The 26,463-nt window shown below is 41.7% G+C and overlaps 2 protein-coding genes across 3 annotated transcripts; one reads left to right on the top strand and one right to left on the bottom strand.

Moving 5' to 3' along the window:
- Positions 1 to 1,764: 1,764 nt before the first annotated feature.
- LOC118787098 (protein max-like) lies at positions 1,765 to 12,610 on the top strand. Of its 2 annotated transcripts, none has more exons than XM_036542525.1 (4): positions 1,765 to 1,970; positions 6,484 to 6,591; positions 10,350 to 10,488; positions 11,742 to 12,610. In XM_036542525.1, exons 1-4 carry the CDS (start codon positions 1,935 to 1,937, stop codon positions 11,927 to 11,929), a joined length of 471 nt encoding a protein of 156 aa, XP_036398418.1. In that variant the 5' UTR covers positions 1,765 to 1,934; the 3' UTR covers positions 11,930 to 12,610. The 2 variants fall into 2 exon arrangements, with proteins under 2 accessions (XP_036398418.1, XP_036398419.1); XM_036542526.1 differs by having other exon boundaries at positions 10,365 to 10,488.
- Positions 12,611 to 14,089: 1,479 nt separating this feature from the next.
- Positions 14,090 to 25,241, bottom strand: LOC118787051 (protein farnesyltransferase subunit beta-like). Its single transcript, XM_036542461.1, has 12 exons — positions 25,017 to 25,241; positions 23,163 to 23,227; positions 21,263 to 21,335; positions 20,724 to 20,815; positions 20,161 to 20,307; positions 19,163 to 19,246; positions 17,329 to 17,415; positions 17,000 to 17,129; positions 15,586 to 15,718; positions 15,317 to 15,428; positions 14,909 to 15,023; positions 14,090 to 14,415 (listed from the first exon to the last, which is right to left on the bottom strand). The coding sequence occupies exons 1-12, from the start codon at positions 25,113 to 25,115 to the stop codon at positions 14,293 to 14,295; spliced, it is 1,260 nt and encodes a 419-aa protein (XP_036398354.1). The 5' UTR covers positions 25,116 to 25,241; the 3' UTR covers positions 14,090 to 14,292.
- Positions 25,242 to 26,463: the final 1,222 nt, after the last annotated feature.

Raw genomic sequence — 26,463 nt, forward strand, 5'->3', positions numbered from 1 at the left:
CGCAGAGGGCAAAAGCCTCAAATATTGACCTTAAGAATTAAATAAATTACACAGGGAAGAAGGGGTCAGGGGTCACTAATGAAGCCTTCTGCATTACTCAAAAAGCCTGATTGTATTCATATAGACACATGGTATCTAACATAAATATATAAAATATATATATAAAAAAATATATATATATATAATTGCTGCTGGGTGCTGAAATAAATGTAGTGCAGCTTTCTGTAGTAATAGATTCAAATGGAAATAATCAGTACAAAGTCCCCAGTCATATTTCTTATTGAATATATAACCTTATGTATATCAGTGTGGGAGTGAAATAATGTATCTCCATGCAAAATGTGACACACTTGAGGATTCCCTGCAGAGACAAGCTGTGCAGCAAATTGTACCTCACTTGTAAATCGCTTTGGATAAAAGTGTCTGCCAAATGAATGAATGTAAATGCATTGTAAATGAAGATGATACACCATTTTCACCATAGATAATTAGGGCCGTGATAGGGAGCTGTTATTCAGGTTCCAGACGGGCCTGGTCTGGATGAACTAGTTACGCCCCACTGCATTGCGCTGCAGTGTTAAAAACATTGATCTTGATTGAAAAAGCAAACTAAACCCTTCCATTTTTATGTCCAATTTTACATATAATATGTGCTTGGTTTTTTTTTATCTAAATTGTTTTTTGTTTTTTTTTTTACAAATATTATTCATCCACAACTATTACTCTTAGTCTATCATTCTTTTCGTTATTACTGTTAGGAGGCTACAGGTTGACATGAAATTTGGAAAGCATGATGCATGGGTTTCTCTTTATCAAGTTTGCTCATGCAAGCCTCTAAATTAAACAATATGGATGTGACGGACCTATCAAATTACAAAAAGACAATCAATTCCAGACCCCTTCTTTGTGTTCTGTGAAATTTGTACCACGGTTCAAGCTAGTAGGTCAAATGGTTTGGCAGCCAATTATATTTCAGACTTCAATATAACATGCAATCGTAATCGATAACAAATTAAGCTGGTATTGACATGAGAAAGTATTCCTTATCTGAATATGATAAAAGTACATAACCCTATGTTAGCAACAAAGTAAAAGTTAAAGTGTTACTTAGAAAATACACCTTATCAAACTGCAAGTGACTCTTTTGTGCTTGACCCTGGATGTTTGTTGCCTGCTCTTGTATTAATACAAATATTATTTACAATAATACAATAATTATTTACAATAATACAATTGTTCACAATCGTCAGCAACAACAACGTGCCTTTTGCCAACTTGAATGATAGAAAACACTTTGCTAACTTGTTCAGCCATGTCCATTTTATAATCAACCTGTTAGGAATTTTGTAAATTGTGACAACCCATTTTGCCCGTGTCTTCTACACTAAAAGTAATGACAAAAATAGATAACAGTAATGGCTAATACTATTAAATGCATAATATTATGTGAATCAAGGCATGCAATGGAATCTCGAAACGTATCTTAAAATTAAGACCCATTATAAATCCATATTGGTCGCTTATCCGGACAGCCGTACTTGAATCTCAAATGCAGTCGCTTTCCACGTGTCTCCATCATGGCCTCGCTGATTGACGTGCCCCATTACTACATATCCCAGTGTTTTAATGTTTTTACGTCACCCGGAAGCGCCCAAAACACAGGGTATGTGGGAAACGTAGTTCAAAAATGATTACATCATGAAGCATTTGACGAAAATAAAAATACAATTCCCATATAGCCAGGAGAGGTCGCACAGGCGTGTCATGGTTTGTAAATGTCCGTGTGTAGGCGTCACGTGTGAATCCGTTGATCGCGTTTCGTTCCTACTCCCTGTAGTGAGAGGTTCGTTTAATTGTTCCTTTCGTTTTGGTTTTTACTTCGTTTTCATTTTTGCCATAATTTTAATAGCTATATAAAATTTTCCCACCGAAGAATGAGCGATAACGATGACATCGAGGTTGATAGTGACGTAAGTAGCTGGTGGCTTTCCATTTTGGACTCGCTAGCCCAATCTTGAGAATAAAAATGCCTTGTGTTTTTCTGTATTTTTAGCCTTTCCTGCTCGGTGGTTGCTAGCGACCTGTCTAGCTAGTTTGGCGGCTGAGACATTAGCAGAATTGGCTAGCTAGGTAGCAGGCTAAATCACGATAGGATTGGGAATGCCTGTTCGTTCTAGTCATCTAGGTAGATATCCTGTAAGATTTGTCTATTTATTAGATCTGGAACGTTAGCTAGCTATTATAGTTAACGTTAGCTACCTAATATATTGTTACCAAGCTACGTTTTCTAGTTCAGCTTGCTAACTTAGCTAAACAGAATTGTGTAATTACATTTTAAAAATTATTATTATTATTATGATTATTATGGGAGGTGGGGCGACTTTGGCTTGATTGATTTTGGATTTCTTTTCCGGTTGGGTGAAAGTCAGGGTTACGATGCCGGAATTGTGTGTGGCACCACCGTGCCAATGACGGAAGAGTAGAGAGCCATCATCGCCGTTCAGTGATAGCCTGCGAGATGGCTAACAGCTAGTAAGCTTCTGCTGGTACCACTATTCAGTTATCTTGCGATGTAGGTTGCTCACCAACAAACATTATTTCAAAGGCAGATTGTGGGGAAAAACAGGTTGAGAAAAAGTTTTTGTTAACGTCAGGTCTTACTTGTTAGTTATTGATTTTCCGTGCTAAATGGCTAACATTACCATTCATTGAGATTTCACAACGTGCTAGCTCGCTAGCTGTATTGATATGCATGAAAGGGTAATCCCAACCCACAAGTCTCAGCGCGTCCTATATTTAGACAAAATTATCCATTTCCTCTAGCTAATGGCCAGCTAGCTGGTCTACCGTTCGAACAAAATGCCCTTTAAACCCAGTGAAACGGGTCAGATGTGTTGTTTGGACTGTGGTGTAGCTGTGGTGATAACCTAAATTAATCTATAAAATAATATAATTTTGAAGCGCAGTCAAGGCAAGACCGAAGCATATATCCTAGTTGTTGGTTTTATAGTCAAATAGTGCATCAGTTATAGTTATATGTGGCTTTTTAATTAGCCAGCTAGCAGTTTTGAGCTGGGAAGCTGGGACAGAATGACTAGCCAACCATATATATATGTCATTACTCGATGTTGTGGACGGAAAAACCTCGATCCATGAAAGTATTTAGTAACTAATATTCTGTGTGGCACATAAAAAATTTTAAGGTTTAAGGTCAACCTTAAACAAACAAGTAGAAATGTACATTTTAGTAAGTGGTAAGCATTTTTATAAGAATGCTTTCGGTTCCTGGGCTCTGCACGTGACGACGTAGCAGTGCCGCAGGGACTGTGTCATTTTTGTCCTGCTCTGTGGACACTGTTCGTAAACACCACAGGCCATTACAATATTTACAGTGTTGTAGTTAATATCATGCATTTTACAAATTTCAGATAGCTTGGAATACAAGTTTGTCTTTATGGCCACTGCTGCTCCAGAAAAGCCAGCTTTGGAAGACATGACGTGTTAAGTCACTGTAGAATGTGGTGGGAAATGGAGGCTTGTCTGTGTCAGAGGCTTTACAGAACATGTTGGAGGTAAAAGCAAGCCTTCTCCTTTCAACTGGAACAGGCAAAGCTTTATTATATCAAAAGAATTTCTGAATTTATGCCATTCTTATGAGAACTATGTGAGAACTGTCCCTTTAACTTCAAAGGGTGGAGATTACTGGAGAAGACATGGGTAAAGCTTTACAAGTGTTGTGCATTAGACTATGACATGAGTCATCATGGATTCACTAAGCGTGACTGTAAGCCACAATGGCAGTCATATTTATTTAGTAGCCTTGTTACTACACCCCCATAATAAAATGGGCATTGTCTGTAAATTTCTGGCTCTGATATTTGCTGTGCTCATGCACTGTAATCTGTAGAATATTGTCCCATGTCTTAAACAAAATAAAAGATGGTACTTCTTAGATATACACAAGCATACATATATATGTAATCATTTTTTAATAATGGAAAATTCTCAGCAAACTCAGCAAATGATTGTGACTACTTCTTATGTAGACCAAGAGTATGTTAAAAGGTGCACGGGTAGGTGTGAAATGACAAAAAAATACATTAAGCACATCTGAAGTTATTTACTATATGACATTTTACTGATGTAAGAAACTCACTGTGAAAAATGTATGAGCCAAAACATCAACATGTATGAGTTTTACCTCCAAATTACTGACATTTTTCTCATAGGATAACGTAACATTAATGTTTTGTACAAATATGATTAGCAAATGTTTTGTACTGTTTGTATTTTAATACAGTACAGTGTGAATGAATTTTGTGAGAAAAGGACTTGGTGTGAAAGAAATCAAAGCATAGATGTGGCCAGTTTTGAAGAGCAGTTAGTTTTTTAAAACAGTTACAGTTTTTTTATCATTTTTTTTTTTTAAATAAAAAAGAGTAAGGAACAGAAATCCCAGGGGCCTACCTATTAGACAGTCCCTTCCTCTTGCTTCTTGATGTAAAGAGTTGACACAGTTCCACTTATTTTTTCTGCATAGCTTAGTCCATGGTGTTAGGTCTAATGTTTGTGTCCAAATTTCAGTTAGGCCCTTGTTTTGTTTGGTTTTTTTGTGCTGGATTTAAATGAATGCAAATAGCATCCATCTTATAAATACGCATACCATTAATTCCAGTCACATGTTTGGTCCTCTGAAACCTGCTTGCAGGTATGCATGACTTCAAGCAACCTTGCTGCTGGTAGTTGCCAGTGACATAACCCGCATGTCTCCACTGTCCATCATTATCTCTTGCAAGTGGAGTATTACAGTATAAAGCCCTTGCAGGAACCTGTCTCACCACACATTCTGTTTTCAGTTTAATCAATGACCTCTGCAGTAGTCATTGCTTGTAAGGGTTCAAACAGTATTTTTAACGGAGGTCTGAAGGCATGTGAACACTTTGATTATTGGTTGATGGGGAGATGATGTTTGATGTTAACCCTGTGTTCAGGTAGGAGATTTTACAGGTTGTAGTCACCAGGAGCCACTGGTGAAATGGCCACTGTGGCTGCAGTCATAGTATGGGGAATGGAACCCCAGGTAGCCTGTCAAAATGGTAGTATTTGACTGTCAGTTAATGTGCATGTCCTCCTTTCAAGTGGTTGTAAGTATACAAATACGGGGCGGTAGATGACCGTTACATCACAAAACCTGCCTAACAGAGCACACACAGCATCTTTACAGGATACAGGATGTAGTGAAATACTGTATCTCCCAATAGGTCTAAAGGAGCAATATAAACAATATTTCCAAGAATAAAACCAGTCACACTGTTTTCCAGTTCTTATTGCAACAGAACAAATTGGGATTGATGAAGCTGCACTTTTTCACAGTCAACAGTTTGACAGTAATTTATTTTTCAGCATAATGATATTACCTCAGTGTAACTGCCCTCAGACAGTTAGTTTCCACCAAAGGTTGCACCTGAGTGTAGCAGCAAGCCTACTGGTGTTAGGATGCTTGTTTGCATACCTAGCAATTTATGTACCCATTTGCCTACCCAGTACTTGAGGTAGCCAAACCTTGTTGGCTCGAAGTAGGCACATGATGTTTGAAAGTATAGTGTCTTCAATTTCCTAAATGTAAAATGTGTACTTGCAAGCTAGCTAGTCTTAACTGTCTTTCAGATCTCCTACTGAGCCAATACAACATAGTTTGGTCAACGCAGGGTTCCCACAGGTTTCTTAGTTTGCAGAATATCAGGGAGTTTACAAACTTGAAATCCAGTGACAGTAAATTAGGGAATTTAATTATTGATGTCGGTACAGAAAATCAGAGAATCCCAGATTTAGTTTGGTACTGTATATAGAGGTAAACTGATTCAGAAGCATACTTCTGTCCATAAAACAATATCTTGAGTCCATATCACTTACCACTTGCATGTTTTACTGTAGTTACCCGGGCAGTTTGTACACTGAAGGTCACTTGTACTGTCTGCTCTTCCCACAGAAAAAGTTGAAAGTTAGCTAACTGCTCTTTATAATGGTCCAGAAATGTTCTTTTGACTAGTTGTGGTTAGAGAATGAGAAAATTCAGTGTCTCATTACTTTTTTCATGGAAATGTACACCTTGAATTCTCAGTACATTATGTGCATTACCTTGAAAATGTGCCAGTTTTATTCGGGTGTCATGGAGAAGTCAGGGAATTTTATATGGAGCAGAGAGTGAGAACAATATGAGCGAATGTCATTAGATAATCCAGTACATGCAATAAATTGATTGATTTAGTTGTTTTTATAAAACGTATGCTCAAGTATGATAAAAGCATATCGATACAGCCTGGGAAGAATGAGTTCAATATAACAACCAATGGGCCCTTTAATTGAGACCTTACAGTGGGATGGAATGTGGTATGCTTTATGTTTTTTTTTTTATTGCAAATTTTTTGAATTGCCATTGTGTTTGTTGGTGGGTGCTGATCTGTATTTTGTCTCTCATTGCAGGCAGACAAAAGGGCACATCACAATGCGCTGGAGCGTAAACGCAGGGACCACATCAAAGACAGCTTCCACAGTTTACGGGATTCCGTGCCTGCATTGCAAGGGGAAAAGGTTAGTGCGCGTCGTGAGCTAGGCTGGGAAGCGCTGGCACTGCATTGCATCCTTCCAGACTTCGTGCATTGAGTCTCAATTAAACCCCTTGCACTTTTCAGTATCCACGGTATTAAATCAGCCACTTGTCATGACAGGTGTGTGCAACTAGCTCAAGCAGAGTACAATGTAGGGAAAAGGATCTGGAAATATGGCTGGCAAATGTTGAACATAGATTTAAATGTGTAAGGTTTTGGTATTTTGGAATGAGGTGGCTATTTCCAAAGGTACTACTAGAAGCTAGCTAAATAGCTAGTTATTTCCCTTGTTGTTAGCTACCTCTTAAGTCACCAGTGTTGTTTCCTTGGCTAGATAGCAATTATTTACACACAATATAAATATAGCAACAGATGGATATAAATGTAGCAACATATGGATATTAAGGGATGGTTAACCAATTTGATAGTGCAGTATCAAGCTACCAGTATCTAACTATATAGCTAAAGTTCACTGCAGTTAATACTCAGCTATCATCTTAGCTTGCATGGCCACTATTCAATGGCAAGTTACAAACTGTCGACAAAACAACATTTCCTTTCATGACTCCTATTCATAACTAGTTGTCTGTGTGGCAACATGGTCATACTGGATGTTGAGATTGATTTGGTGTTTTTTTTGCTGGACAAAACATTGTGAAAAGGGTATAATCTATCCTTGAACATATACAGGTGATAAAAAAAACAGAAAAATCTGTTGCAACACATCGTCGAATAGCAGTGATTGGTGTTTCTTTTTACTAGTTCCTAAGTAGTATGAGAACTTAAGGTGTGCAGTGCAACCCTTTCAACATAGTCTTGTGCAAATTTAAACTGAGTAAATACTTAAGCACTAACTACACTGCAGAGAGAATTGCGCACAGCTGGGGCAACTGGCCGTGGATGTATTAACTCTAGTGTTAAATCCTTAGTCAATCCTGTCTTGTCTGTTACAGATGTGCCCTCTTTGCCATTCATCCATGTAATACAAGTGGTATTTATTTAGTTGTGATATAATGTGATATAACATGAATTTGTACAATTTTCATAGTTGTAGTGCAGCTTTTGGGATGTCAAGTTAAAATGTTTTTTTTTGTATTTTAACCATACTCCCACAGGTTTTTGTATTGCTCTGCTAGACCATTTAATGAATTCATTAAGGTGTGTTTTGTGCACATTTTGAAAATTTTCACCATAGCAGAAAGAATTTGCCATTGTTGAAAAACACTAAATATACAGTTATGGGTAAATAGGACTTCACCAAGAGGTGTGGTTTAACCATTTTTAGCTAAATTCGATATCAGTGATTGTTATGCAAGTGGAGAGAGTTACTGTAAAGATCAAAACATCCCTGTTGGTTGGAATCGGTCAATCATTAATGTGGCTGTGACTGATTAATGATGGCACCTAAGCACATAATTAACAGAATTCAAAGGATTCTCAGTTATTCATGGTAGTTTTATCTAGGCCTACACAAAGCACTGCCTATTGTATTAATTTACAGTTTTTTTTCTGAATATTTGTGATGAGAATGCATGATTGCTCTCCTCCATCTTGATGCACATCCCAACACTCATAATAACCTCTCGGAAACCAAATGGGTAAGCAGATATAGCTCTAAATCTTTGACAGCTTTTCCTAAATTTCAGTTTCCTTCAGCCAGGAAGGGGATCCTCTAATATCAAATGTGGGTGAAGTGTGTGTCTTCCCCTAGGCCTCTGCTTTTGAATAAATTATAATTCTAATTATTCTACAATTCTGTTCTAATTAGCCATCAGGCTCACTACTTGTAGACCCTAACCACATGGATGTCCTAGTCTTTTGGCTCTCAGCATCCATGTTTTTCTCCCATAAATGCTATTGAATGGTCACGTCTCTCTGTCACCGCGCTGTGGCAGAGAATTGAGTCAGACGACGTCACCATCTGGACCCACAGGCCAGAGCCAGTGAGTGTGCACGGTTTATCTCGCCAAGACAGGGGTACAGAAGGTACCTCCCCCTTTTGAGCGAGGCTCAGGATGACTGAGTACAGCAGGAGTGGGCGGAGAGGGGGGGTCATAACAACAGGAGCTGAGCTCAGAATAGAGGGCAGATTCTCTGGCAGGACTGAGAGGAGTATGAAGAACATGTTTCCAAGGAAATGTATTTGCCTTTTAATGATTTCAGCAATCACAAGGGCCTCTCATTTCACATTAAGTCTTACGAAATGTTTCCACTCTGGTCCTCGAGCTTTGACATTTTGGCCTCCAACGGCTGTGTGTGCCTGCCAGAGAGACTAAGCAAATCTTCCACGATGACCTCAGCGCAGAGAGATGCGGGTTCATACTGCCAAGCTCTGCTACTCTGCCTATTCAAAGTGGCCCCATTGCTGCTTTTTTGGTCAGTAAAAAAATAAATGCTCTTCTACCAGCTAGTAACTGTATGTAAACAAAAAACGCTAAGCTGTCAGAAATTAATATTCCTGACACAGGATTGAATTGCAGTTATTGAACCAACGTAAACCTGGTTGTATTAAGTGCATGTATTTTTAATAGTTTAGTAGTTTAATATGCTTGTTGGTTTTCCTGTTAGAAATGTATGCATCCTCACAGGAAGACCAGCAACACACAAAACAAGCAGCCACATACTGCAGTTTCCTTTTAATGCTGTAAGCATGAAGCACATTTGCAAAGGACTCCCGTGTGTCCCAGTCAGCAAAAGTGCACAGGCCCTACCCACTACACAAGCAGTACAGCCTGGGTACGACCCCAGATGGCAGTGACCCGAGGCCCAAAGTGCCGGAATAGATTGGCTTTCTTCTGCAAGGGTGGGGGTGGGTATGTTGTTAGGGTTCCCTTGTCTCTCTCTGCTGCATCTCCCTCTAATGGCTTGCGAGTCTCTCGGTGACTCCCTCCAGGTGCATTGTGGGACTTACGGTCAACTGAGTGTATACGAGGATTGCACTTGCCTCGCTTCAGCGCTCTTGCAAGCATAGAGATGGGCCGAATGTGTGATTCCTGATACAAAAATAGGGTGAAGAAGGGAGAGAAGCATAAAAAGCGTTTGCGAGTACTAGAGTGTACTACACTATGCTTAGAAACGTGGGACAGATCTAAGCATTCTCAAGGCTGCTATGTACTCAGGCATCGGGCTATGTACATTGGACACTACAATACATCAATGCTATCTTCATCATTTGCAATTGAGTACTTGTTACTTGAAGAGAAAAATGGACACTTTATCTGTTTAATTTGTGAGTTTGTATTGAAATACTGAGTAATTCCACAATGGTGTTGTTTTTTTGATGACTTGAACAACTGAAATGCAGATTCTGAGGATATTATTAATTGCTTTGACTTCATTTCAGTCATATCCCAGACTAATCTGTTCCCCATAGGCTGAGTCTTTGGAAAAATGTGTTGTTGCTGATGGCCTTAAAGTAAATGGTATCCACATGACACCTGCATTTTTATTGTATATCCCATACAAGAATTGATATATTGCCTATGTAAAACAGTTCAGTATTTTTAAGCTTTTCTTACCTTCACATTGTTGTAGGAATTTTCCAATTTGTCAACAGAGTTGTGTAGTGTATTATGGGCATTTTAAAGACAGCTCTGTAACAACAGGGGGGTGTGTCTTAAGGGGGTGTGTGACAGATCAAGTGACGCTGGTAAAGACAGGAGTGTATGGACTGTGCAGTGATGTGACAAGGACCATCCGACTTTGCATCATGTTTTAGTTTAGTCATTTTGTCACTGACAGCAATCTATCAAACAGGCCTCCCGAGCTCAAATCCTAGACAAAGCCACAGAGTACATCCAGTACATGAGGAGGAAAAACCACACGCACCAGCAGGACATCGACGACCTGAAGAGGCAGAACGCTCTGCTGGAGCAGCAAGGTAAGGCAGGGCCTTTGAAGCGCAAATTAGCGCTCAAACTTTGCGTGCGCAAATCTCCATGCAAAGCGTGAGATTTCTCATTGTGGTCATTTGTGTAAGGTCACATGTAAATGAGGGCACACCGAAAACCGTGCTGTCATTTCCTGAATAACGGCGCTGCAGGGCGCACACCCAGCCCTTATTTGTTTTAGGAAGTTTTGGGCGTCTGCTTGTAGAACACTCGCGTGTGTCTAGGCCTCTTTGTGCAAGCTTGTTGTGATGTTGTCCATCTTTAAAGTGATGTGACCGTTTGTATATACCATTGTTCATGCACATCAGTATGTAGACTAGTCATTTGCACTGTTTGCAACATATAAAGTAAACAAAGAATGAACATAAAGTTTCAAAAACTGCTTTGAATGAGTATTTTGGTTAATGATACCCAAGAACAAGAGGAACACTTTTGAAATACTTTTGATGTTTAATATTAAGTACTGCAGGGAGAGGACATTTGGTAATGTGTTGCCAAAGCACGCAAAGGGACAATATCTAGGCCGTCTAGTAGGGAGAAATAATCAATGAAAGACTGAAAAACTCAATGAAAGACTGTACAAACAATCAAACATCATGCATCAAACTCATTTATTGTTCTTTATTCTGCAACAGAAAAAATCAATATTTTCGTCAAGGATTTCTTATATTATTGAGGTCTCTAAATATAGAAGGAGACACAACTGACCTTCAAAACAATGTCTGGGTGGTGGGAGAGACAAAATTTCGAATGTCTTGTAAAATACTGATTGTAGCATGTAGGGTATAATAACCATGAATCCAAGTGAATGTGATAATAAATATATATATATATATATATATATATATATATATATATATATATATATATATATATATAATTTTTTGCATTACATTCATGGTAATCAGGTTGTTTAAAAAACAGGTTATACATATTTATATACTGGTAATTGGCCTATGGAGTTGACAAAAGCATAGATCTAAATTTTTGCTTCCAGTATACACAAATTACAAAAATGTTAAGAGGGATTCCCTGGAATTACAAAATATTTACAGTTTCCTGTTTACAGAGGAATATTCTGCCAAATTAATATATACTGTGCATATACCAATCACCGAAGGGAGGCTAATTACCACCCACTATCAAATGGACAGATCGGACATGTTGATGTTCCTCGTTTTCCCCTCTCTTCCTTGTTTTCTCTCCATCCCTCTGCTTTTTCTCTCTCTCTGTCTCTCTGCAGTCCGTGCACTGGAGAAGGCCAAGGGGAACACGCAGCTCCAGGCCAACAACTACTCCTCTGACAGCAGCTTGTACACCAACCCCAAGGGCAGCGCCGTGTCCGCCTTCGACGGGGGGTCCGACTCCAGCTCAGAGTCCGAGCCAGAGGAGCCGCCCAACAGGAAGAAGCTGAGGGTGGAAACCAGCTAGACCCCGCCCACCTGCCCAGTGTGCTCTGACCAGAGACTCTCCTGGCCCCTCCCGTCTCCCCCCCCCCTTTCCCTTTCTCCCCCAACTCCTTCGCACCAGTCCAGGGAAGGGAGAGCAGACCCTGAGGAAGACCGTGACCACAAGAAGTAATCTAAAGCTTCTTTGTTCCTTTTCCCCGCCTCCCTTTCCATCCCAGCACTCTCTTCTCAGCAACAGCAACAATCCAACTCCACGCCAGGCAGCTTCCGCAGGTGAAAGACTTGACGCTTCTGTAACCTCATAGCAATCCTCATCGTCAAATCTGGAGGAGGGCAAGCCGTACAGCTACAAATAAAGCAAAAACAAAACATTCTTTTTTTTCTGGGGGTGGGGGGGGTCACCTGTATGAACCTGTTCAAGCATCTTTTGAAATTTAAACAAACCCTTAAAAGCCCTTAAGAGCAGTTAGCTTTTTAATGTTTGTACTTTTCCACAACAGAATGTGAAGTTACTTTAAGAAAAAAGTGTATGTATAAGCGTCCCACCTCAGGCCCCACAGAAGGCTGAAGATTTCCACTATGAGTTTTTTTTTGTTTTGATTTTAAGAATCCTTATATTGAAAGTGATGTATTGAAAGAACTTCCAAACTTGTATTGTACTTTGTCCTTTAGCTTGAATTAGTGGATGAATTTAGATGGCTGAATTTAGGCTTCCAAGTTTAAAAGAGATAACACTGATTGAATATTTCTTTTTCACAGGTTCATCAAGATGTTTTGTATTTTGCGTTATTCTCATGGAAAATGAGAATGTAAAATGCTACATGTAGTTTTCCCAAGATATAAAATAGATATTGAATGTTATATCAATGCAGTTAAAGGTAGTTACCTTTATTTTTATTAAAGGAAAAAAGTCCATATCAGTGTGTTGTGCGTTACACTGTAAACTTATAAATGTTGCTGATCTAAATTTTACAGAAATAACATCCCCAGAGGAACTTGTCTGTCTAGGGGATGTGTGTATGTATGTCAGTTTCTTTTTTGCATTATTAGGACATGATTAGTGTGTGCTATATAGATCTTTGTTTGATTCCATTCCATGGAAATTACAGGTATGTTGTACATACTGCCAACAATTGTCTTGCAAGTTGAGGCCTACCTTTACTATGAGACTATAAATAAAACTATTTTATCCTTTACTGGTGTCTCAAATGTGTGGTTCTTGCTCTCACATAGTTGTTTTGGCCCTGAATTGGTGTCATGAAATCACAGCGGTGCAGAAATGCTCTTACACAGCTTTGTGATGTAATAATTTGTGATTGGCTCATTGCAGTTTGATGTCTGCACAGAATATATACTTCATTTACATACCATTAACAAGTTACACTGATTTGCTGTTGTGAAAAAAAAAGACTCCTTGCACAGAATCCTTGCATACAAGGATTCTGTGTAATATCCAGTATACCAAAGGAGAGGCAGCCATCTGTTTTAATCTTGCAGCGTGTTCCCTTTTCACAACTGTCCGAGAGAGGAAAGGGATCATTTTGTTGTCTTGGGATGTCAGCTACAAGTACAAACATGCTGATGTAAAGTGCCACTGTTATTCTACAGTAATCTGCAACTGGAATGTGATGTGAGGTGATATGTTTGTAGTTGAACTTTGTCATTTGACCCTGTTGATTGTAGTGCAAAATTCTCTTCCTTTGGTGGTGGTATTTCATTGGCTCTGAAGGCTTAACTCACCTGTGATCACAACCCATATGTAATCTACCTGTGTATATTTCCCTCTCTCACACAAGACCCTTTTGTTATACTGATCAAAGACCCAAAAGTGGTGGTCTATGCATTGAATTATAAGAGTTATATTCTATATTAGTAGCAATATGCTAAGCAATATTAACTATAGTGTGAATGTGTATTTTATTTTTACTTAGGACGGTAAATAGGTTGTTTTTTCATGAGTGTTACATTTCAAATGAGAATACATGAGCATTTTATGCTTACATATTGATATATTTTCATGTTAATTAGTTTGCCATATTGTTTTGTACACAGCTATAGATGTAGATTCCAGACAAGATTTCCACAGCTACAAGAGGAGAAGATTTAACTGAAAACATAAGATACTGAATTAGAATAACTTCACCCATCACAAGAATAAAAACTTTTATTAGTAAGACTGGCTGAAAATAGACCTTGCCACTGTAGACATCCTTTTTTTTTTTTTTTGCAATCTGGTGTGCTACAGACAGAGTCATTGAGTGCAGACATCCCGTTTGGGTTGAAAATGCAAAGAAGCAGGGTTTTCTACTCCATGCCTTCAGGGGGCGCAATGTTCTGCTTGCAGTGGTTGTAGCAGTCAGGTTAGAAGCACTTCTCTTCTGGAGACTACGGCAGATTAAGAGTGCCAGTGGCCGGCTCCCTCTGCACTGGAACAGACAGCTGGTGGAAATGTTTAAGAGCTTGGGCCACCTTCTCTGGACAAATGTTGTACACTGGGTGAGTCGGCACCTGGCAGAAGGCAGAATAAATCCACTGTATCATCATTTTAGACTATGTTTCAAAGGTCAAAAACAGGTGTCAGCTCTTGAATTGATGCAAAAGTCCATGAGGAGAATGAGTTTGGTGTTATGTCATTACTAGTCCCCACCACCAGATGGAAGTGTAGAACGTTAACATACCCTGAGAGACCGATGGTCTGAAAATAAGGGACAACACCTTTTTTCCTCCTAACAGAGTCCCATAAAATGAAGCCATTATGAATCCATAATTTTCATCCACTGGACTCCAGTTTGACTAAAAAAAGCTAAGCAAACAAAGTACAGTATTGTATATTATTTTTTGTGCAGTCACTTTAACCCTATAGTTTGTGACATGGTATTTCTTAAAGAAAAATAAGGCTTAAAGACAGCTAGATCATGTAGGTACTTAAATGCTGCTAGCATGGCCCATGTACCAGGAGGTCTTGATACACGCCTTTGCATGGGGGCTCCCCCATACATACCAGTCTGTTCTCATCTTTGCCCAGGATGAGCTCATGGTGGAGATCCCTGCTTCCAAAATGCTGCGCTATGGCCAGGCCGCTCAGGCAGTAACAGGTGTGATAGAAGTCTCTGGATCTGCAATGAGAAAACCCACAGCATGACAGGGGCATAATCCTGTCGGGTGACTCATGCACAGCCGTCCTACGCCACGGCCAGGATGAGCCAAACCACCCATTACAACTGAGGAGTCATGTCACTCTGTCCACAGCGGTCACCTAATGCAGCATGTGTGTCAGGGGAGGGGAGGGGGGGTATCAAATAGCTGGGTGAAACTTAAGTGTGACAGATGTGTTCCTTTCAGCCTTGGCTGGTAACTAATAAAACCAGCAATGAGAAGCGCTGTGGACTGGTGGTTTGCGGTGACTCACTTGCCAGGCTTGTCCAGCAGGCCCCCTGCTGGGTTCTGACAGCAGAGTAGGATGTACTCCTGAAGGGCCTGCTGCTCGAACATCCAGCTCCTCTGGCTCAGGGTGGAGTCCCCTGTAACAGTAGTGGATCCAAGAGTTCTCACAGTGAGGTCAGCAGGTTCAAATAACAGAGCTCCTATGGGATCTGCATTCTCACAGAACACTTTGCATGTTTGCAAGCAGGCCATTGGGAACTCGCAGTCCTACAAGGGCTCAAACGGGAGGCTCACCTTCGGTGTAAAGCGCGCGGTGCAGCAGAGGGAGCAGGCCGGCCTGCCAGAAGGAGTAGCAGCCATCCACCAGCTTATTGCAGCGCCCCTGGAACCCGCCTTCAAACCGCATCTGCCTGCAGACCACCCATCGCTAGGGGAGACAGTAGCTCATGACACACTAACCAAGCACAGATGCTGGGAGGAGAGGACTGACACATGACAGCACTTGCTTTATAGATTCATTAGTATTACACAGGCCATGGCTTAGGATTAGTCCCTCTTGACATTTGAGGCTGAATTCAGGAGACAAACTAGTATTTTAGTTTTTGCAGGCTCTCACACCAGATTCTATTTCCTCTGTCAATTGTGTAACATTTGCACTAGACCGATAAATCAAATGTCTTATTATTACTTTTTGGTTGACCTTAGGCATGGTAGAGGGGGAGTTGTCTCTACGGGGGCCTCACATTTTGGGACAAAAGCCTACATTGGGAACATCAAAACCCCTCTTCAAAGATTTTCACATCAGAGGGGTGAGTGTCGTCAAAACAAATCTGTATGCTGAACATGCCTACACGCCACTCACTAGGCCAGCATCCACGGGGTGAAGTAAGGACATCTGACAGTCTGAGAATTCAGAGCGACAGGATTTCAGTTCTATTCTCCGACTCATCTTCTGAGCTGGTGAAAGTAACAGATGTGTACAGTACTCGTGCAGTTCCCACTGGACGGTTTCACAATGAAAGCAGGACTGGGGCTTCCACAGAGCTGCGGAATCAAAGCTCACTGAGTCCCTCTGAAAGCCCCCTCTGTAGTCAAGCTTCACTTGACTACTCTCTCTGTAGTGTCCTCTATCTCTCTTTCCTAGCCAGTGTATTTAATGGCAGTTGCGGAACACTGGAACATCTTTGCCTCAGACAGTAATTTCCTGCCTGATGTATAGTGTGGTTTTGGGAGCTGGCTTTTTGGCTGTGATACGTGGAAAACCTCAAACCCCCTGCTGGATATTGGGTAATACATAGCTTTACCTTCCTGCATGTTACTGGATGTAGTGTGGTACCCTGCAACAGCCTGGTGGTCACAAACTGTCTTCCAGGTTCGTGGTAGTCCTGGTTATCTAGCTGCACTAGTACATTCTGTGATCCATACCTGCTTTTTCCAAACTCTACTCTAGACTCTCAGCTAGGACCAATGCACTTATTCACATACAGAATAAAGGCACTATTACAGTGCAGTGTTAGTGATACATTCACCACCAAGCAGTATGTTACCCTGTACATTTTAAGGGAGTCTCTGTATGTTGGAAGCAATCACAGGTATGCTTCACGATACTGAGGAACACACTAGCGCGTCATGTCTTTCCTGTAACTCTGGCGTGCCTCGCACACACCTGACTGGCCTCTGTGCTCTCTCCATAAGCATGACCACTTACTAACAAGGATTTAAGGTTCAGCATGTGCTCCTTCCCCAGGATGACCATGGCCGCCATCCCGCAGAAGGTGTAGCCCCCATGAGCCTCCAGTCCCGGCACACCTCCCAGACCCCCCTCCCAGTTCTGACATCTGTGAGGAAAGAGAGGGGGAACGGTTCACGGCTCATATCAGAAGAACTGATGGGTCGGTTCAGAGTTGGTGTGTGTATCTCCAGCAAACAGCGGCAGCTAGGAAGTGATGTACTCCTACGAGCGCCCAACCTGTGTACCCCACTTTCGGTTTAGATGTGAAGAACAGAAGCTTGGCAGCCTTCAGCTGCCCCGCTCACCTGGCTATCCAGCCGGGGGTCTCTTCGAAGAGCGTGGGCGAGATGATGTGTGTCAGAGACGCCACGGAGGCAGCGCAGTACACGCTCCTGCAACACATCAGAAAGACACTTCCCGTGAACCCGACAACTAAGACAGATGGTGCCAGATGGTGATCGTTCCTTTTTTTCCTTTTTTCACATTTTTCTCCACTTCCTCCACCCAACTTTTTCACCCAACTTTGGTAGTTTACAATAGAAGCAATAGGCTTGTCACAACCGCAGCGACAGCTGAAGGACCCATGTGGGAGGCTGGCAGCGCGTGGTGAGCTCAATTCAATTCAATTCAATTCATTTTTATTTGTATAGCGCTTTTTACAACACAAGTTGTCACAAAGTAGCTTTACATTGCTCCCAGGCCTGAGACCCCCTGAGAGCAAGCCTAAGGCAACAGTGGCAAGGAAAAACTCCCTATCAGGAAGAAACCTTGAGCAGAACCGGGCTCAGAGGGGGGGGGCCCCCATCTGCTTCTGGCCGGCACTGGGCAGATAGAGTTAAAGACAAGTTATGCAATGTACTTTAAGACATTTACGATTGATAGACAATAGTAGTTAACAGCAGAGTGATTATAAGACTGTCTCCTAGGATGTCCGGTTCTTGGAACGCAGTTGGCTTTGATGGGCAGGGCAACGAGGTAGCAGCACTGGAAAACGGGATGAGACGCTTGGGCTACAGCTCCGTACAGGAGCCCGGAGCAGGGATAGGAAGCAGACGGAAAACAGTGGTTAGTGGATGATAATGGATGATAGTGAGCTGTGTGCGATCCCCTGATACCATGACTACGGTGGCTGTTTTTCACGCTGCCAGTCACCACTGTGTGCCAGGATGCAAGCACCCACGTGAGGCCTGGCGTGACTGAAAGGTTGCTGGTTCGATTACCCGCTGGGGCACCGCTGCTGTGCCCTTAGGCAAGGTACTTAACCCACAACTGCCTCAGTAAATATCCAGCTGTATAAATGGATAACATTGCAAAAATTGTAACCTATGTAAGTCGTTTTGGGTAAATCCGCTAAATGACTGTAATGTAATGTATGTAATACCTCTACCGCCAAGAGCCACTTGGGAACCGCATGATAATTCCTTTTGAGGCCATGTATCCCTTCCATTGGCGAGAGACAATGTTCAGGTCCTGACAGATTTTTGAGACATTTACAGCCAGAGCTTGAGCAGTATAGTACATTAATAATATCGCAAGATTATGGAACAGACTGATGAATAGGCCTGTGTCAGCGTTCTTTTCCAAATATAGGGATTGCCCATGAATATTAATTAGAGAGAAGTCGGGTATGTGAAGAGTTAGACCGGTTACGTCAGAGAGAGGCCTGGGTGGTCAGACTGCTGTCCTGGCATCTGATCAGATCAGATGACAGCAGGGGACAATGAGTGATTCTCCAGCAGCAGATCTGACAGAGGATTCCCCATGCGCCCGGTACCGACCAGTGCCTGGCGCACACCAGGACAATCCCCCCCCAGCATAACATGCTGCTAGATACACACGGCAGACTCACTAACTTTGAAATTCCACTGCGACAAAGGGCTGTCTTCTGGTACCATTCTCCCCCAACAGCCAACACCCTCCCCCCGCCCCCCGAACCCCCCTCCAACCTAACTCCAATATGCTGCTTGACACATCAGCTTTGAAACACCACTGTGACAAGGGCCATCCTCTCGACATATTTACTGAGAGTCTCAGCCACTCACATGCAAGGGTACATAGGCTCTGGCTAGTGAGTCTGCAGTGTGGAGCCAGCCCCTGTCAGCTGTAGGCAGGAGATTCGTCTGCCTCCGGCACACGCACCTGACATCCACCTCCCCGCCCACGTGCATCAGGAAGGAGCCGTCTGGCTGCTTCACAGAGTACAGGAAGTCAAGGAGCTTCTGTCTGTGCAGAGGAGAGAGGTATATGAGAGCATGAAGTCCTACAGGGCTGCCTGCTCTGCGCTGTCCTGCAGACACTCAATCAGGGCATCCTATTTAAGGTCGGTTGCAAGGCCAGTCCAGAGAGCTGCTTTGTTTTGTATAAAACGCCAGTATTTAGGAACTGACACTTCACAAAATGCCACCCAAAGAAAATTTCATAAAATGCCAGAGAACATATTTAAAGCTTTTAAGGCCTCTCTGGTTTCAAAGAAATAAACAGCTTCCAGTTTTTTTTACAATAAGAGCAATTCATTTTCAGACTGACAACACATAAGCTAGACATTACAGATGTTACACAGTATGGTACTACTGTCTAACATGTTAGGTACATACATGTATGGATAGCAGGGCTGTAAATTGATCATTTTTCCTATTAGCTGATGAATCAATAGATTCATCATCTGTTTTTTGTTAAGTAGATTATATATAGTATGTTTATATTTATTATAAAATATAAAATATAATATATATTATGTTTTTATATTTTATTATCCATTACATTTTATTTATGTAGAATGCAGAGTCTGGAAAATACATTAGGATAATCAGGACCTCTTCTCATTGCTTTCCCGGAGAAACTATCCCCAACTGCTCCATGGGCAAAATTGTGCCCCATGTGTCTCCTCCCCAGAATGAAGCCAAGGAAAACACAGGAGACAACACCAAGTGGGCTGGGATCAGAATCACACATTACCCGAGGTGGACGTCATTACAAAAGCTATGTCACTTCTGTGCATGCACATAATATTACATTTGTTCATTAAACTTGATCAATTTTTCAATTAAGCCGTTAGGTGATTGATTGGTTAATTAATTAACTGCCTTCAGTGAGCATTGAGTCATTCTCATTAGTGATGCTGCTGGCCCATACTCTACCTGTCGATGACATTGTATGCCTCCTCTGTGCCAATGATGCAGAGGGCACTGACAGCGGCATAGGTTGGAGCTAAGTGGGCCTGCTGACCAGGGCCTCCAGCAAAGCCACCCGTTGGGCTTTGACACCGGGCCAGAAATGTGCAGACACTGGAAAACAGCAGGGGAGAGGTGTTCAGTTCTCAAACACAGCCACCCTGTAGAACTCTGTAGAACAGCCCCCAAGCGCCATCCACAGAAACAGCCCACCAGCCCCACCCCTATAGACAGCCCCCAAGCACCATCCCTAGAGAAAGCCTGCAAGCTCTGTCCACAGGGAAACCATAGTATTTGCCTTACTCCATTTCAAACACAGACTTACCTATGGTTCAGGTCAGTTTATGGAACTTTACAGCAACACCACAGAGCCAAGTATATGCAAATAGAGTCTGACCAACAACACTGAGCGCTTCAGTCAATTAGAGCCTGCCTTGAAATGAAGGGCTTAACTATTCTCGCCTTAAACAGCTCTTAGGACGTTTTATAGGAGGGCCAGAGGGCAGCTGGCAGCAAATGTGAGCACCCACTCTGAGGATATGGAGGCGGGCACAGGCTCGTCCAGCAGCTCCAGGCTGTGTAGGATCCAATAGCAGAGCCAGGGGCGGCTGGCGTCCAAACACTGGGCAAGAAAACGCAGAGTCAGCACTCACTGTCATACAGGTCTGGCCAAGAGCACACACGCACTCCTACCAAAGCCATACAGGAGAATAGACAATAGAAGAGTGAGGCCAACTTCTTAAAATGACACATAAAGGCCGTTCTGTAGTGTTTCTGTTGAAAACGGTGTCATGTGAGAATTAAGCTCTTTCTCCTCTTACCATTTGCTCATTTGCATGCAAAGCAGTCAGTTCTTTTTGCAATTCATTTTTTATTGAGGATTATGATAAACAGATGGTACAATACACAGTGTTTTGTGATTCCCCCATTAAAACCTTCCATCCAACCCAGCACAGCTCAGCACACCCTTTCTCAACCTCTATACAGGACACGAGAAAGTTATTAAGAAAACAAAAAAATAAAAAGCAGCACAAAAATTGCATTACAGTCAGTTCTTGGCAGGACATACCTCATACGAATCTGAAAGATAACGTAAGCCTCTCTTCAGATACACATAGTGCTGTTCTCTCAGCAGTGCAGGCCTGGAGAAGAGACCCACAAAGACACAGAAGGTCACGCACAGAAGCAGACGCTGAGAGAGAGATGACGTCGAGGGGAAGACACTGGGAGACCAGCTGGCATAGAAACACTGGCCCACTCCTTTTGCCTCCAACCCTGTGGGAGCGAATCCAGTCTGCATCATGAGTACACCATTGGCGGAAGGGCTCCAGTGAACTGCCTCCCCACCCCCCCCCAGCCCAGCCCAAACTGGTGGGATGAAAAGACGGGGCTGGTTCAGATGACGAGGGTGTGTCAGAGAGATTCTGTTTCAGAGTAACGGGTGGCCGTCAGAGGGGCCTTACCCAGAAGGCCTGATGATTACCCAGTTACACCAGGATAAGGTCTACAGTTATGTCTCTCCATGCAGAAACAGTTACTACAGCTGTGATACGATGACAAACTCAACGTGTTCTCTGGAGTGCACTTTTGGCTTGTTTAATCTTAAGAGAATGAAAAAAAAAAATTAAAAACAAAAAACACAACACTTCTTTATAACTGTACATTATAAAGTGCACTCCAAATGTACACAAATGTGTACAAATGTACATTGCACAAGCTTCTAAATGTAATTGGAATCTTTGTCACAGTGTAGGACCAAGACTTTTTTTTTTGAATGCCAAGATACCAATGGGCATCCATTGGAAACCAGCACTCATGATTTATCACAATACACGTGAGCCAGCACTAGCCTGTGTCCCCAACTCAGCAGTGACACATTGGCTCAGACAGAGAGTTAACACTCATTCCCTCTGCTGAAGGAAAAAAAAAAGCTTATCCTTTCAGACGTGTAAGCCACTGAGATGCCGACTATTAATTGGATGGCCTTAGACGTGCTGAAGCTACCCAGGCTGCTTTTAGCCACGGATCAGTCAACCATGTCGTGGGGTCCTGGCTCAGAGGACATGTGGCTTCCTAACACAGTCGCACCTGGGGGGATTAGGGTCAGAGTGGAGCCAGGCTGCCGGGCGCCACTTCATTAGGCCTGAACCTCCAGCTTTTTGAATAAGGGAAATCGGTTATCCTGCCAGGCATCAGTCAATACGACAAGGTCACTGTGGGCTTAGGCAGAGGGACCTAGAGCATGGAAGGCCTACAGCACATGGACTTACTGTTTCCCTGATACACAGAGAGGATATTCATTCAACCGTACACAGTGCCCAGTATGTCACACAACGTGGGTATCCTGAGAAAGTTCTGTAATGCCCCCAGCTGATGTCATTGATGTGTCAAAAGAGCGCCAACCCGGTCATGCAATCATTTTCAGCCTGGCTGAGTACACCATGGATAAAATGAGAAATAAATACAGTTTCTGCTGTCTGGTCAAGCATGACTCATTCCTTCCTGCCAGTAATGCCAACCCTACCTTATGGTGCTGTCATACCCAGCGGTTGCTATGGACACCCTAAAATAAGCATGGCATTACACCATGACTAAAACATGGCACAGGACCAATAGAAAATGGTGTAATCCAAATCAATGTTTGGGGGGTGCTGATCTCAACAGGAATATACTAAATGAATACCATCCCAACACACGCAAGATATTAGACACTCAGACAGCTGCTCTGTGGTCTTAAATGATGAAATGGTTAGAAAATATAATACAGAGAGTTAAACAGAGTTGTTATATGTCAGAATGCAATGCTCACCAGAAGATGGGACTTAGATAATAATTATTTCAACACAACAAGAAAAAATGCAATACTCCATTGTAACATTTTTGTGTCTTTGATAGTTTTTACATTTCTGGTTATACTGCTTTGCTTTTATTGTAGAAGTTGCAGTAAAGCGGAGCATAAATTTACTTACTGTGGTAATTTGTGATTCTGTTGGTAAGCACTGAGTACTTCTTGAATAGAGTCTTCAACTTTTTTCTGAGTGATATAAAACACAAGGAACTCAGACATGCAAAACTGCTGCAAAATGCAGTCAATGGCATTATGAAAGTATCAGTTCGGCAGGTAATTATGATGGGATGTCACACAAAAACATACTTAAAAAAATATACAGAAATTGCCAGAATTATTCCTTAAAAGGCGGAAAAAACATATGGACTACATTCCCGTCTGGGCCCTCTTCCCTGCTGAGCAAGTGATAACTTCACATGTTGTCAGAGAGTGATCACTTGCATGACCGGTGGACGCTAGCCAGACAGTGCACTGCAGGGTAATTAATCTGCAACACCGATATAACACAGCAAGATCTATACTACAATCTACACTGAGCAACAGATCAAAACATGCATTTTGGAGATATACTACGATATACACAAAATAGTTTACTTGATACCTATTGAATATGGCTATGTTATATAATCTCTATAAACTTCCTTCCTTCCTATAAACTTGATAGTGTAGTCAAACTCCCCATGCAGTTTGCAAACAGTTTTGAATACAGTTCTACTGCCATTATTTTAGTGTATGGCCACAATAATGCTTCCTTTTGAGGGAGGGTGGTCCCACACTGAGCCAGTGTTTGACTGCAAATAGCAGTGCTTTTCTGACTTAGACAAACGACAAATTTGTTAATTATAATTAATTACCATCATTAATGAATATAATATTTTTTTCATAGTAGAAATGGGCTTACATACCCTGTGTTATTAAAGCTATGCCTCCAAAATATATATATATATAACATATTTTCAAGAAATGAGTATGACATTAGTATGGGAAAAAAAGCATATAACAGTGAATGGAACCCGGATTCTCAGAGACCACAGCATGCGACACGAGCATCTCACTACTCCTCCTTACTGAATTAATTTTATGTATCCAATAATAATGTTAATAAAACAACCCCTACCGGTTGATTGTATAAACATGCATTATTCCCTTGGCCCTATATTATTTTGCTAACTTCACTTAATGCACCTGAGTGGACCAGCCTGGAGAGCTCCCTAAAATCTGCCTGTCACATGACGTGACTGACAGCTACAATGACGCATGCTCATATCCAGTCATGGTAGTAAACCGGTAATATCACATGGCATTAGCTAGAGTCAAACTTAATGCTGCTTCGTATTCATCTTAAGCGAATTATTTACCTGCCTGTTAAAATTGCTTGCTAGTTAAGTTCTGAACTGATAGGGCTCTGCAGCAAGCTCTAAGATATCAGTGGGGAGGCGCTGTCATAATTGATTGCCATAAGCTCACAATTTCAAAGAAATTAACAGTAGCCTTAAAAATCTTGCTAGCTGGAGCCAGCTATTTACAGTCAAAGGCATTTCTTGTTTGCAAGTCATGAAGCTAGCTCACTATCTTGAAATCCGAATTAGCTACTTTACTATCTCGGGATTTGGTACTGTAGTTAATCTTTGGCTAAACCCTCTCTGAGAAACTGCTTAGTCAAATTAATTCAGTTTACGCAAAACAACCATATAGTTCCAAGGTTAGTTAACTTTAACCACTTGGGTCTCTAACCTAAATTGCACCGAAAGACGGCAAGGAAACAAGCAAGCCTAATGAATGACTCAAAATGAATCCTGACCTCTGAATTCCAACGCAATTTCAATGTAAACTGAAGTGATTATGCAGGTGCTTGCAAGATAATGTTATCCTCTAAAAACAAAGACATCGGTTAGTCAACACGCTTGCTAGCTCCACAGAAAATGAGTTTTATAGATAAATGAGTAGGCTAGCTATCGGATAACGTTATATTTACCTGTTCCACCGATGTCACCGTCTTCACGTTGTCGTCCTTGAATGATTCGGAATTATGGTATTCACCGAAACACCGTAATGGTGAGAGTACGTCTTCCATAGTAATTAAACGTACAAAAAGCTGGAACACCTCTGTTCAGTCAGAGTACATCAGCTTGGCATTTTCCCTTCCAGAGCCGTGGGCTGGAGACTTCCTGTGAAGTGGGTGGTGACTGCTGAGTATAATTACGGCGAGCCAGAAGGGACTGTGTTTAAAAATCAGGAAACCCATTGCGAAACGGCATCCTTCGGCGAGCCTCACCGCTTTGTGAATGACAGGTTTCCTACGCTCCCTAGCGGTTTCAGACGTTGGTGCTTGAAGGAGCGCGTTTTGGCGGCAGTTCCTGCTGACAGTGTCATTCACTGAGGGTTTTCCGTTTAACTGCGTATGGTCCAGCAACGGGCCCCGCCACGTTCTCATACATACATATTGATCACACTGGTCGTTTTTAAAGGAGTAAATTGCCATTTACCATGTCAGACCAATTGACATGGAGGATGTGGTTATGTGCAAAGAGGACTGTACACCCAAAGCCCAATACCCTTGTGATGAAACTGTATTTGATCTCTGCCGTCTTCTGATGCAGGAGAATGGATGGCATGCGCCACCAAATGCATTTGGTGCTGCTGCACTGCACACTTCTCTGAGAACTGGAATACTGCAAAATATAAAGTTGGACCAATAAGTTCACACAAAGTAGGAAAGTTTTAGGGGCTCATTCTTTTTGTAAGCAGCTTAAACCAATTAAATCAGCCTACATGTTTTACCCAAGCACTTATGCAGAAAACATTCCAAGTGCATGTTTACTTTTTTGTTTTGATTTAACTCCCTGACTTTGCTCTAATGTGAAGTTGCATACATAATGAAACCACACATAATAGGTGTGCACATATACTGTAATGATATAAAGTTGAGTTTAGAAACTATACCTTTTGTCTCAAATAGACGGTGTCATCCCATTGTGGTTAGCAGGGACCAAATCAATGAGATACATGTACCTAACTTGATTTTTTGCAAATCATCACAGATTGAGTTTGAGTTACATGCACAAATCAATGAAAAACACTTCAGCACAAAGTCTTCTGTCATGACAGTCATAATACAGAGTCCCAGTCCATGTTATGGTCAGCACATTGACAATATGTTCCAACCTGTTCTTGCTACATCAATTGATACAGATTCTATGAATTCCTTAAGTTAATAAAGTTGTTGCCATTGCTTTCTTTCTAGTTGTACCACACTGTACATAGTCTGTCTTTAAATTCTGTAATGTGACCCCCACGCATGCTTAATTTCTCACATTTAAATAATCTTGGTTTGTATTAATAATAAATGAACATACAGGGATGAAAGAGATATGCATGTATCAATATTCCACCATGAACAAAATGCCTATGAATTCCAATGT

The sequence above is a fragment of the Megalops cyprinoides genome, chromosome 12, assembly GCF_013368585.1.
Source record: "Megalops cyprinoides isolate fMegCyp1 chromosome 12, fMegCyp1.pri, whole genome shotgun sequence".
NCBI lineage: Eukaryota > Metazoa > Chordata > Actinopteri > Elopiformes > Megalopidae > Megalops > Megalops cyprinoides.